Below are 13,556 nucleotides of genomic sequence, written 5' to 3' on the forward strand. Positions count from 1 at the left end.
TCAGGGAACCCAGGTTCTTTTCAGTACCGTTCCATGATTGCCAGATTGTCCGCCGCTGCTGCAACCCCTTCTCTGTCAACAAAAAACAGAAAGAAGTCCCGGAAAAATAACACTCGGAATAATAAAGGACAGAACTATGACAGTGTTTGCCCTGAGAATGCCTGATTGCTGGCTTTTCCAGGGTGTCCATAAAGCTCAGACTGGCTTCGACCTAACCTGAAGTTAACGTAAGGATATTGTTGAATGAAAGGAAACAAGCAAGTCATGTTTATTGTTATATAATTTAATGTAAATATAAATAAACAACAAACAGATATACAAATTAAAACATATAACTTAACATTTGATTCACAGGGTTTGTAGAAGCATGAATAAAAATGATGGATGATTTAAAAAATAAAATAAAATCAGAAAAGTCCCATAATTATGGTTGTATTGGCATTTAAGGATCGTGAAACTCAGAATTGTGACCGCTTAATTTGCGAAGAAATTAGAGTCATATTGAGCGTGTGTGACATGCAGCGGACTGATGTTAATGTTGTAGCTTGTGAACCTTTCAAGTGACTAACTTACAGTGAATTACCACCTAAATTGATAAACACTCCTAGATTTATTTTTTCTCCGTTCTTAAAGAAAGGTTTTTTGAATTTTTTTTAATTATTTTTGAAGATCTTTTAACATATGTGTTTGTCACACAGGTTGTTTTTTTTTACACCACATATCTACTAATGACAAACCCACTTCCATGTGTTGCAGGTAACACATATATTTAACTATTAAAGAAACCGTGACTTTATTCCCAACAATTTTTATATTAATACATTCCGTACATGAATTAGAAGACTTCAGTTTTACATTAAAGTCTAGAGATTTATGCTTAAGTTTATAAAGGTATGAATCACATTATGGCTTGAATTACATTTCAAATTTGAAATACAAAATAAATTAAAACATGAAATATTGTATTGTACATTTTTGTAGTCTGATTTTCATTCTTGGTGGTTCAGAGTTGTTGTCTTGACAGTATGAATGACAGTGTCACAAGACAGAATGCAGTGAGGAGGCTGGGCCTGTGGCTAGAGCTGTTCGAAGCTGTCAATGAAAGAGGAAAAGATTTACTGATAAAGTTTGATTAGAAAAATGGCATGTGTGATTAATCCCAACAAGTCACTCAGGTTTACCTGTAGCATCAACGCTGATATGGCTTTCTGGGTTTGCATGGGTGGATACAGTTGTTGGATTCCTAACTGGACTTTCTGGAGGAAAAAAAAAGAAAACACGTGGGTAAGAGTGAACAGAGTAATTTCTATTGAAGATGAGCCTCACTTTTGTTTACATACCTATCACCTTGAATGAGGTGTCAATCACAGGAATGTCTGAAGACAGTGAATTTGTCAAAAAGTTTTGTTCAACAGTCCAATTTAGTGGAAGTGCTGAAGCGTTCTTCTTAAAATAAACTCCAAATAAACCTTCAACAGCAGTATTTTTATTAGAAAGAGATCTGTGTAAAACAAAAACAAAAATTAGTATCCCAAAACAACAAAATGTTGAATGAAAAGAAAAAAAAGATTGAAATCCGCACCGGAATCCTCTAATGGAGCAGTGGTCAAATATTCCCCTGAATTTCCTTTTGTTGATTAACTCACACTAAAAAAAAAGGCAAAAGTTGAAATAGATTTAATTCACATATGGGACGATCAATTTGTTGCAAAAAATTCTACTTACCCAGTTGATGAGACTTTTGGCCAATCTTTTAAACCTCAAACCGCCTGGGTTTTTTAAATCATCTGAGTAAGTTTCATCTCTTAACTGGAAACGTACTAAATACATGGTCTCAGTGGGTTGAGTGGTTGTTGGTTCTTCAGCTAGACTGTCTGGAAAAAAGAATTGATCAGAATGGTTAACATATTTTAAAAATCTCATCAGTCATCTTTTTAAAACCGAGAAATTATTTGAAATAATAAGTTCTGTGTTTACTGACCTGCCTCTAGTAGAACCTCTGGACCTTGGGTTGTTTCAGCGTTTTTTTCAGCTTTTCTTAAGGCGTTTGAAACTTCTCTTCTTGTTGGAGGTTCTTTTGTTAAACTGATCAGTTTAACATTTAAGACGGCATCAACTGTGGTGTCCGATAATGTGGAAGGTTTTCTAATCAAAAAAAGAAAGTGGTCACTCATAACCACACAATGATCCTTAGACAAGATCAGTTACTGTTCGTACCTGAATTTTATGACCTTGCATTTCACTGATTTAATGGCAAGGTTCTGTTTGGCGGCAACCTCACACTGAATAACAAGACAATCATGAATTCAGAGGCAAAAAGTGATTTGACAGCTATATATTTAAAACTGTTCCACATGAGACATACTTTTATACTAAGACAAGTTGAAAACATATTTGCAGTTCAAGTGTTCTTACCAAGTTAACCATTTTTTCTTCAATGCTTTTGTATCGTCTACTGCTGGGATCATTTAGTTCTTCTGTAAATGGCTCATTGTATATGGTGGAAGTTACATCATAATAAAGAATAGGATCTGATGAGGACATATGTTCAGTTTCTTCCTCTTCAACTGGATCAGTTGCTGATGAGAGGAACAAAAATTGTATGAATGTATGAAAAATTCAAATTCTCACCAAATAAAACGATATGATCAGTATAGAAAGTAAGAAAGAAGAAATTGGGTAGATAAGAAACTACTTTCAACATGGATGCACGAGTGTTCACTGACCTTCCACTTGGATTGAGTGAGTAATCATGTTAATTTGGGATTTTTTTGCATTCCTTAAGGAATCCTTCACTTCCTCTAAGGTGGGAATTGTTTTGGGGTTCGTCTTGAAAAATGTAATGTCAATCTGTACATCAACTGTAGTGTCTGTTGAAGTGGAGGAAGATTTTCTGAAACAAATAAACGTAATTTAGGAATATTTATTAAAGCATCAAAATATAAATGTAATTTGATTTTGATGTTAATACCTGAACTTTTTAACATTGCACTCCACTGGTTGAATGGCAAGGTCTGGAATGGTGGCACTCTTACACTGTCAATAATGTATTAAAGTTAGAGTCGCAAATGTTACGTTCTATTTATTTAAAAACATTACTTAAAGTCTGTTGTTTAGATAAATTAAATCACTGCTCACCCAGGTTGCAACTTTTTCCTCAAGATCTTTGTATTTACTGCTGTTGGGATCATTCAGTTCTTCGGTGAAGGGCTCATTATCAATGGTGGAAGTTACAGTGTAAACAGGGAATGGACCTGAAAGAGTTCCTGGTTCTGTTGCTGGCTCATCACCTGGGACTAATGGTGAAAACCGGTGAGGAAAAAGGTTTTTTCAAATATTTTAAACATCCCTTCCCTTCACAAAATGCTCCTGTAACTTTAAGAAGGAAATACATGTGAATTCACAATTGACTGACCTGTTACTTGGATTGAGTTGGGAATAACATTAATTTTGGAATATCCAGCTGCATTCTTAAATGTTTTAGAAACATGTTTTCTAGAAGGAGGTTTGGATGAGGGAGTCAACAAGGTCCATTCAACCTCAAACTCTGCTTCAACTGTGGTTTCCGAGGACGTACAAGAAGTTTCTCTGTATTCAAAAATGTGTGTTAGTCTCATGCAATGACATTTTCTTTCCTGACTTGTCAACATCAAGTGAAAAATAATGAGTGACTAAGGAGTAAAAATATACCTGAACTTTATCAGTGTGCAGTGACTGATTGTATTTCCACATTTGTCATTAGATGCACATTCACACTGGAAATAAAGGGGAAAAATTTAAAATATTCATAATTAGTAAATCAAACTAAAAGAAGGGGAAAAAAGGGAGAAAAAAAGAGTCCTCACCCAGCTGACAAGTTTTTCCTCAAGATCTTTGTATTTGTCGCTGCTGGGGTCGTTCAGTTCTTCTGTAAAGGTCTCTTCATGAATGGTGGAAGTTACAGTGTAAACAAGTGAAGGACCTGAAGGGGTTTCTGGTTCAGTTGCTGAGTCTTCAACATGATCTGCTATAAATGAAAAGCAGTTAGATTAAGAATTGAAAACAAACAATCCACAGTCTACCTATAGTTCATTTAAAAATATGAGAATAGTAACTGACCTGTCACTTGGACCGAGTTGGGAACTATGATCATATTAAAACGTCCAGAATGTTCTGCTGCTCTCTTTAAGGCTCGAGCTATGTGTTTTCCGGATGGAGGTTCTGAAGAGGCAGTCAACCAGGGCAATTCAACCTCCAACTCTGCTTCCAATGTGTTGTCCGTTGAAGCACACTGAGATTTCCTGTATAATAATTAACATATAAGTATTATATTTAATGAGGAGGTTTATTTGTATTGTCTCATTAAATGAGTTCATAATAGAAACATAACTAAAGTCACTGACAAGACATTAATTAAAAACCTCCTACCTGAACTTTCTCACTTTACAGTGGCCATTTTTGGTCCCACATTTTTCTTTGGTGGCACTTCCACACTGTCAAAATTAAAAAAAAAATGTTAGTTTATGTTGATTATGTAACGTTAGAATGATATTTAAAAGTGTTAAAGTAAGAGATTGATGTGTTTTAAATGTATCATCAAATATAAAAGTAAACTTTTCCTTACCCATTCAACTAGTTTATCTTCCAGGGTCTGGAACTCTCTGCTGTTGGGGTCATTCAACTCTTTTGTAAATGATTCTTCAATGGAGCAAACTGCAGTATAAGTAGGTGGAGGAGTTGAAGAGTTTTCTGGCTCTTCATCTGGACCTCCTGTGGACACAGAAATACACAAAGTACTTATTTTACAACAAATCGATTAGTTTCTTCCTTCATCAAAGAACAACAGTTATTTCAAACTTTTAAAAACATTTTATTCACAAACTGCTTCAGTAACTGAATGAAACTAAAAAATCTTACATTCCAAAAAAAATATTGCAAGTTACGATTTACTGACCTGTTACATGGATTGAGTTGGGAATAACATTAATTTTGGAATATCCAGAATTTTCAGCTGCATTCTTAAAGGTTTTAGCAACATGTTTTCTAGAAGGAGGTTTGGATGAGGGAGTCAACAAGGTCCATTCAACCTCAAACTCTGCTTCAACTGTGGTTTCCGAGGACATACAAGACGTTTCTCTGTATCAAAAAATTTGTGTTAGTCTCATGTGAATACATTTTCTTTCCTGACTTGTCATCATGGAGTGGAATATGATGTATGACACACATGTAACTGATATTTTGATTTTCCTTCACGTTAAATGTACCTGAATTTGATCAGTTTGCAGTGGCTGATTGTGTTTCCACACTTTTCACTGGAGGCACACTCACACTGGAACAAAGAAGACTTTGGTTTATATGTACTATATACAGCTGTGAATACTTTCAACATGTTTCAAATGTTCCATTTTCTGAAACGCAAAAATACATATTTTTTTAATCGTCTCACCCAGCTGACAAGTTTTTCCTCCAGGTCTTTGTATTTGTCGCTGCTGGGGTCGTTCAGTTCTTCTGTAAAGGTCTCGTCATGAATGGTGGAAGTTACAGTGTAAACAAGTGAAGGACCTGAAGGGGTTTCTGGTTCAGTTGCTGAGTCTTCAACATGATCTGCTGTTAATGAAAAGCAGTTAGTTTCAGTATTAAAAACAAACAATCCAAAATCTACAAATAGTTCATTTAAAAATATGACAATTTTTTACTGACCTGTCACTTGGACTGAGTTGGGAACTATGATCATATTAAAACGTCCAGAATGTTCTGCTGCTCTCTTTAAGGCTCGAGCTATGTGTTTTCCTGATGGAGGTTCTGAAGAAGCAGTCAACCAGGGCAATTCAATCTCCAACTCTGCTTCCACTGTGTTGTCCGTTGAAGCACACTGAGATTTCCTAGATAATAATTAATACATAAACATTATATTTAATGAGGAGGTTTATTTGTATTGTCTGATCAAATAAATCCATAACAGAAACACAACTAAAGTCACTGACAAGATTAATTTAAACCACCTACCTGAACTTTCTCACTTTACAGTAGCCATTTTTGGTCCCACATTTTTCTTTGGTGGCACTTTCACACTGTCAAAATTAAAAATCAAATTTTAGTTTATATTGATTATGTTATGTTTCAATGATATTTAAAAGTGTTAAAGTAAGAAATGTATATGTTTTAAAATGTATCATCAAATATAAAAGTAAACTTGTCCTCACCCATTCAACTAGTTTATCTTCCAGGGTCTGGAACTCTCTGCTGTTGGGGTCATTCAACTCTTTTGTAAATGCTTCTTCAATGGAGCAAACTGCAGTATAAGTAGGTGGAGGAGTTGAAGAGTTTCCTGGCTCTTCATCTGGACCTCCTGTGGAAGCAGAAATACACAAAGTATTTATTTTAAAAAAAAATCAATTAGTTTCTTCATTAATCAAAGTATAACAGTTATTTCAAACTTTAAAAAATATTTTATTCACAAACTGCTTCAGTTACTGAATTAACCTAAAAAAATCGGACATTCCAAAAAAATAGAATTGCATGTTTCAATTTACTGACCTGTTACATGGATTGAGTTGGGAATAACATTAATTTTGGAATATCCAGGATTTGCAGCTGCATTCTTAAAGGTTTTAGCAACATGTTTTCTAGAAGGAGGTTTGGATGAGGGAGTCAACAAGGTCCATTCAACCTCAAACTCTGCTTCAACTGTGCTTTCCGAGGACGTACAAGAAGTTTCTCTGTATTCAAAAATGTGTGTTAATCTCATGTAATGACATTTTCTTTCCTGACTTGTGATCATGGAGTGGAATATGCTGTATGACAAACATATAACTGACATTTTGATTTTCCTTCACTTTAAATGTACCTGAATTTGATCAGTTTGCAGTGGCTGACTGTGTTTCCACACTTTTCACTGGAGGCACACTCACACTGGAACAAAAAGACTTTGGTTTATATGTACATCTCAGCTGTGAATACTATCAACATGTTTCAAATGTTCCATTTTCTCAAATGCAAAAAGGGATTTTTTTCAATGTCCTCACCCAGCTGACAAGTTTTTCCTCTAGATCTTTGTATTTGTCGCTGCTGGGGTCGTTCAGTTCTTCTGTAAAGGTCTCTTCATGAATGGTGGAAGTTACAGTGTAAACAAGTGAAGGACCTGAAGGGGTTTCTGGTTCAGTTGCTGAGTCTTCAACATGATCTGCTATAAATGAAAAGCAGTTAGATCCAGACTTGAAACAAACAATCCACAATCTACAAATAGTTCATTTAAAAATATGCCAATTGTTACTGACCTGTCACTTGGACTGAGTTGGGAACTATGATCATATTAAAACGTCCAGAATGTTCTGCTGCTCTCTTTAAGGCTCGAGCTATGTGTTTTCCTGATGGAGGTTCTGAAGAGGCAGTCAACCAGGGCAATTCAACCTCCAACTCTGCTTCCACTGTGTTGTCCGTTGAAGCACACTGAGATTTCCTAGATAATAATTAACATATAAGTATTATATTTAATGAGGAGGTTTATTTGTATTGTCTGATCAAATGAGTCTATAACAGAAAACACAAATAAAGTCACTGTGATGACAAAACTCTGATCCTTCATCAAGAGATTAATTTAAACCTCATACCTGAACTTTCTCACTTTACAGTGACTATTTTTGTTTGTACACTTTTCTTTGGTGGCACTTTCACACTGTCAAAATTAAAAAATAAAATGTTAGTTTATATTGATTATGTAACGTTAGAATGATATTTAAAAGTGTTAAAGTAAGAAATTGATGTGTTTTAAAATGTATCATCAAATATAAAAGTAAACTTGTCCTCACCCATTCAACTAGTTTATCTTCCAGGGTCTGGAACTCTCTGCTGTTGGGATCATTCAACTCTTCTGTAAATGCTTCTTCAATGGAGCAAACTGCAGTATAAGTAGGTGGAGGAGTTGAAGAGTTTTCTGGCTCTTCATCTAGACCTCCTGAGGCACAAAAATCATCATATTTATTTCCAACATTTTTTATTCAGAAACTGTAAAATAAATCACTAACAGTGATTAAATAGAGGAAATAAACTGAATTCACAATTTACTGACCTGATACTTTGATTGAGTTGGGAATAACATTAATTTTAGAATATCCAGGATTTGCAGCTGCATTCTTAAAGGTTTTAGAAACATGTTTTCTAGAAGGAGGTTTGGATGAGGGAGTCAACAAGGTCCATTTAACCTCAAACTCTGCTTCAACTGTGGTTTCCGAGGACGTACAAGAAGTTTCTCTGTATTCAAAAATGTGTGTTAGTCTCATGTAATGACATATTATTTCTTGTTTTGGTCTACATGGAATAAAAAATAATGGATAAATTAGGTATGGTGGCCCTGTAGAGCAAACAACAATTACAAAATATAATTACAAAACTTAAACACCATTCATTAAAAGTGTAACAATAAAATCAAAATATTAATTGTATTACCAAATGCCCAACAACATTAAGTTTAACAGAAAAAGCTTCATGTATCAACCTTGACATGACTTTTTGCTGACAGGAAGGTTTACATGTCAACCATTTGACAGGTGGAAAATGATGCTGTGTACTCTACATTGTTTTGAAAAATGTTGTTTCGGAGCATAGCACTTTCTGGTTGTTCTTCTGTACTCAGGCAAGGGAATGTGTTTCACAGCAAAAATGCAGAATTCATCCACAATGATGTTCATAGAATTGAATTAATCCTCAATGAGCTGGTAACTGAATGAGGAAATTCAATGTGCAGAACATGATTTTCCAATGGCAGAAGATCCAGCTGTAATCAATTCAGTCAGCAACATGCCTTTTTAAAGCAGGTTCTCGTCCCATTTCCTGTTTATGTTTTTCATTTCTCTTTTATTTTTCTAGCTGTGATTTAGTTTTTGCAAGTATTTGTGTGGTTCTAGCTTTTTTTAAATTCCTATCAGTGTGGATCCCTCACTTAAGTGTCAATCTGATGCAAATCCAGATACCTGGATTGCAATAAAGTAAAAAACATTTTAATACGTTACCAGTCCATCAGATGAGATGTTGACCATCACATTAAATTAACAGCAATCTATCTAATTAATGTATTCACTTTGAATGAAAAAATATTTGGACTTCATACAAGTTATTTACTTACAATCTTATAATTGTACTTGTGTTTTCTTTTTTAAATGTGTTGTTGTAATGTTGTTTGCTCCTCAGGGCCACTGTATAAAGGAGACTGCATGACATGACAAGTCTTTTGTTTCATAGCTGAAATATTGAACAACCATTTCATTAAAATTACCTGAATTTGATCAGTTTGCAGTGGATTGTGTTTCCACACTTTTCATTGGCGGCACACTCACACTGTAAAATTAAGAAGATTTCAGTTTAAAATCACAAATGTGGATCTCACTCACACTCCAGTGGTGATTATATACTGTATATATATATATATATATGTATTTTTAAAATAACAAGAAGGAGCAAGTTACAATGTCCTCACCCAGCTGACAAGTTTTTCCTCTAGATCTTTGTATTTGTTGCTGCTGGGGTCGTTCAGTTCTTCTGTAAAGGTCTCTTCATGAATGGTGGAAGTTACAGTGTAAACAAGTGAAGGACCTGAAGGGGTTTCTGGTTCAGTTGCTGAGTCTTCAACATGATCGGCTATAAATGAAAAGTTAGATCCAGAATTGAAAACAAACAATCCCCAATCTACCAATAGTTAATTTAAAAATATGACAATTGTTACTGACCTGTCACTTGGAGTGAGTTAGGAACTATGATCACGTTGAAACGTCCAGAATGTTCTGCTGCTCTCTTTAAGGCTCGAGCTATGTGTTTTCCGGATGGAGGTTCTGAAGAGGCAGTCAACCAGGGCAATTCAACCTCCAACTCTGCTTCCACTGTGTTGTCCGTTGAAGCACATTGAGATTTCCTGGATAATAATTAACATATAAGTATAATATTTAATGAGGAGGTTTATTTGTATTGTCTGATCAAATGAGTCCATAACAGAAAACACAACTAAAGTCACGGACAAGAGATTCATTTAAACCTCCTACCTGAACTTTCTCACTTTACAGTGGCCATTTTTGTTCCCACATTTTTCTTTGGTGGCACTTTCACACTGTCAAAATTCAAATTCAAATGTCAATTTACATTTATTATGTAACGTTAGAACAGTATTTAAAAGTTGCAATAAGAGTCAACTTGTCCTCACCCATTCAACTAGTTTATCTTCCAGGGTCTGGAACTCTCTGCTGTTGGGGTCATTCAACTCTTTTGTAAATGCTTCTTCAATGGAGCAAACTGCAGTATAAGTAGGTGGAGGAGTTGAAGAGTATTCTGGCTCTTCATCTGGACCTCCTGAGGCACAAAAGTACAGAAGATGCAGATTAAATGAATCAACTTGAGATTTGAATTGTGTATTGATTACAGATCAAGTAGTTTTACTAACCTGTTACTTGAACGGAGTTAGGGATGGTGATAAATTTTAAATATCCAAAATACGAAGCTGCATTCTTTAAAATTGAAGTGACATGTTTTCTAGAAGGAGGTTCTGATAAGGAAGTCAACAAGGTCCATTCAACCTCAAACACTGCTTCAACTGTGTCCCCAGCTGAACATGAAGACCTTCTACAGATAAAATGTATTTTAGTCTCATATAATGTATTTTCATAAAATCAAAGGATAGTGACCGATGAGGGAGGTAAGAGAAAACAAAGACGAAAAAGCGATAAAAGTTTGTTGTTGTTCAATTAAATGTACCTGAATTTGATCAGTTTGCAGTGACTTATCATATTTCCACACTTTCCATTCGAGGCACACTCACACTGGAATAAAAAAAAAGTGTCAGTGTCCCTTTTTTTTTAATAAATAATAAAAAAAAAAAGTCCTCACCCAGGTTACCAGTTTATCTTCAAGGATTTTGTATTTCCGGCTCTGGGGGTCGTTCAGTTCTTCTGTAAAGGTCTCTTCATGAATGGTGGAAGTTACAGTGTAAACAACCGAAGGTCGGGAGGAGGTTTCTGTTTCAATTGCTGAATCTTCAACGTGACCTGTTGATAAACATAAACCAGATCTGAAGTTAATAACATATGTCTTTTCATGTGACTTTAAATTCAAACTTGACATAACTAACTATAGGACACTATACAATAATAACACAATTGTATTATTATTATTGATAATAACATCTTTATATACAATAATAACACATGAACATGTATGTTGGATAGTAGATACAAATGACCAACCGACCTACAAAACCAAATCAATGAACCAGACCAAGACAGGCTTTTAAAGCTATTGATAAAATATCAATTCAAGGTACAATCCACGGTTGGGGTGTTTCCTTTTATATTTTACACCTTTAAGGTGTAGCAGCATTGAGTGCAAACAGGCAAGCGTCACTGGACAGGGAGACTCTTTTTTAGTTTTGGAATTCTTATTGAACACACATGCATATTGTTACTGTGGGAAGGTCAATGGTCCAGTCCACAGCGTGTCACTTTACGGAAGCATTCTAATCAGATGCCAAAGCCGCCTCAACAGACTCCTCTGTACGCGGAGGAGCAGCGGTTCTACTCCGAGGCTCTCCCTGATGACCTCATCCACCCTACGGAGAAAACTCATTTTGGCCGCTTGTATCCATGACCTTTTTCTTTCGGTCACTTCCCACAATTCACGGCGGCGTCAACAGCCACCTCAAGCCGCCTGTTCATCTCAACCTCCATTCTTCCCTCACTTGTGAAGACCCAAAGTTACTTAAACTTGCCTACTTGGGGCAGGATCTCACCCACCACCCTGAGAAGGTTTCCCCCCTTGCTCCGAACCATGTACTCAGATTTCATTTTTTGTAGATCTTTTTTTTTTGTAGATTTTGTCACACTTTTAAATAGGATTACTGACCTGTGATGTAGATTGAATGGGAAATTATTATTATTTTAACATTTCCAGGAAATTCTGCTGCTCTCTTTAGCACTCGAGCTATGTATTTTCCAGATGGAGCTTCTGATGTTGGAGACAACCATGGCAATGTGACCTCGAACTCTGCTTCAACTGTGTTCTCCGGTGAATAGTGTGGGTATTCTCTGAGAGAATGTATTTCCAAAAGTCATATTTGGTGAGAGAGAAGACATATTGTTATGGTTAGTTAGATGTTAAAGTCATGATTATATTAACATTGAGCTAAAACGAAACTACAGAACAAAAAATAGATCTTCATTATATATCATTCATTGATGTCTTACCTGAATTTTGTCAGTTTACAGTGGCCTTTTTGGTGTCCACATTTTTCTCTGGTGGCACTTTCACACTATGATTTTAAGATTTTATTAGAACTCACATACTGTAAAAAATACTTAATGTCAATGTTTTAGATGCTCTTACCCAAGTGGTAAATTTTGCTTCAAGGACTTTATATTGTCTGCTGTTGGGGTCATTCAATTCCTTTGAAAATGTTTCTTTAATGGAGCAAATGCCAGTGTACACTGTAAGACTTGCTTGGTCTTCAATTGGATCACCTTCATAAAATTAAAAACATTTTTCTTTTTCATTTTCATTGCCTTCAATCAAGTACATTTTTGTTATACCTCTCAAACAATGTAATAAAATCTAATCTGACATCATTGTACATTTACCTACCTGCCAGATGCATTGAGTTGGAAATGAAAATCAGATTTGAATTCCCTGGATTTCTTGCTGCCTTTCTTAATAATTGAATGGCTTCTTTTGTGGGTGGAGGTCCTGATATGCCAGAATACCAAAGCAAAGCAACCTCAAACTCTACTTCAACTGTGTTTTGGGGGTATTTGCAAGACGATTTTCTGCATTAGAAAAAATGTGTCACTAGAAAATTATGACGCTGAAAATCGCAATGTGCTTTCATGATTACGTTAGAAGACTTTATTATTCATCAAAATTTACCTTAACTTTTTCAGCTTGCAATGCCTGATTCGGTTCGTAAATTCTGCTCTGGTGGATTCCTCACACTGCCAATAAAAATGATTAAATGAACATAGTTGATTTAAAATCTTTGTTTAAATAAAATAGGAAAATAATGAAATAATGAAAGGATTACAGTACTTACCCATGCAACAAATTTTTCTTCAATCTCTTTAAATTCCTTGCCTGTGGGGTCATTTAACTCCTTGGTATAGGTCACAATAATTGTACATGTCACCACCAACCTTAGAACAAATGGTTTCAGAGTGGTACTTGTAGTCAGAAGTGCATTTGTTTTTGAAATTGGGTAAAAGGTAGTGGCTGATGAAGCTATCGTAGTGAACACAGCTGTTGTTGTTGGAATGATTGTTGAGGTTGTAGTGGGAGAAAAAAAAAGTACAGTTGTTGGTGCAGCTGATGTTCCTTGTAAAGGTTTAGTTGGATATGTTGTTGTTGTGGAATAATGTCTTGTTGATGTAACGTTTTTCGTTGGAATAGCTGTCAGAGCAACACTTGCTGAAGAAGGGACCTTATTAGAATCTTGTTTTGAAAAGGCTGTTGTCAGGGAAGACGCTTTTGTAGGAGGGACTGTAGTTGAATAAGCTAATGTGAGTGGTGAAACTGATATTGTTGATATAGTTGCAGCTTTAGAAAAAGCTGAT

At 35.4% G+C, this 13,556-nt stretch overlaps 1 protein-coding gene across 1 annotated transcript in view; it reads right to left on the minus strand.

Annotated features, from left to right (window-relative positions):
- The window catches only part of LOC148082323 (uncharacterized), a 99,609-nt gene extending 92,176 nt beyond the window's left edge, over positions 1-7,433 (minus strand). The window contains exons 1-11 of the mRNA XM_087790203.1: positions 7,257-7,433; positions 7,005-7,165; positions 6,827-6,891; positions 6,517-6,698; positions 6,183-6,328; positions 5,986-6,050; positions 5,680-5,861; positions 5,426-5,586; positions 5,244-5,308; positions 4,934-5,115; positions 4,604-4,749 (exon numbers count right to left, since the gene is read on the minus strand). Of these exons, the coding sequence (XP_087646329.1) occupies positions 4,604-4,749; positions 4,934-5,115; positions 5,244-5,308; positions 5,426-5,586; positions 5,680-5,861; positions 5,986-6,050; positions 6,183-6,328; positions 6,517-6,698; positions 6,827-6,891; positions 7,005-7,165; positions 7,257-7,290 (1,389 nt within the window). The 5' untranslated portion in view covers positions 7,291-7,433. The remainder of the gene's footprint in view (positions 1-4,603; positions 4,750-4,933; positions 5,116-5,243; positions 5,309-5,425; positions 5,587-5,679; positions 5,862-5,985; positions 6,051-6,182; positions 6,329-6,516; positions 6,699-6,826; positions 6,892-7,004; positions 7,166-7,256) is intronic.
- Positions 7,434-13,556: the final 6,123 nt, after the last annotated feature.

Source organism: Callionymus lyra, chromosome 4, assembly GCF_982586985.1.
Source record: "Callionymus lyra chromosome 4, fCalLyr1.hap1.1, whole genome shotgun sequence".
Lineage (NCBI taxonomy): Eukaryota > Metazoa > Chordata > Actinopteri > Syngnathiformes > Callionymidae > Callionymus > Callionymus lyra.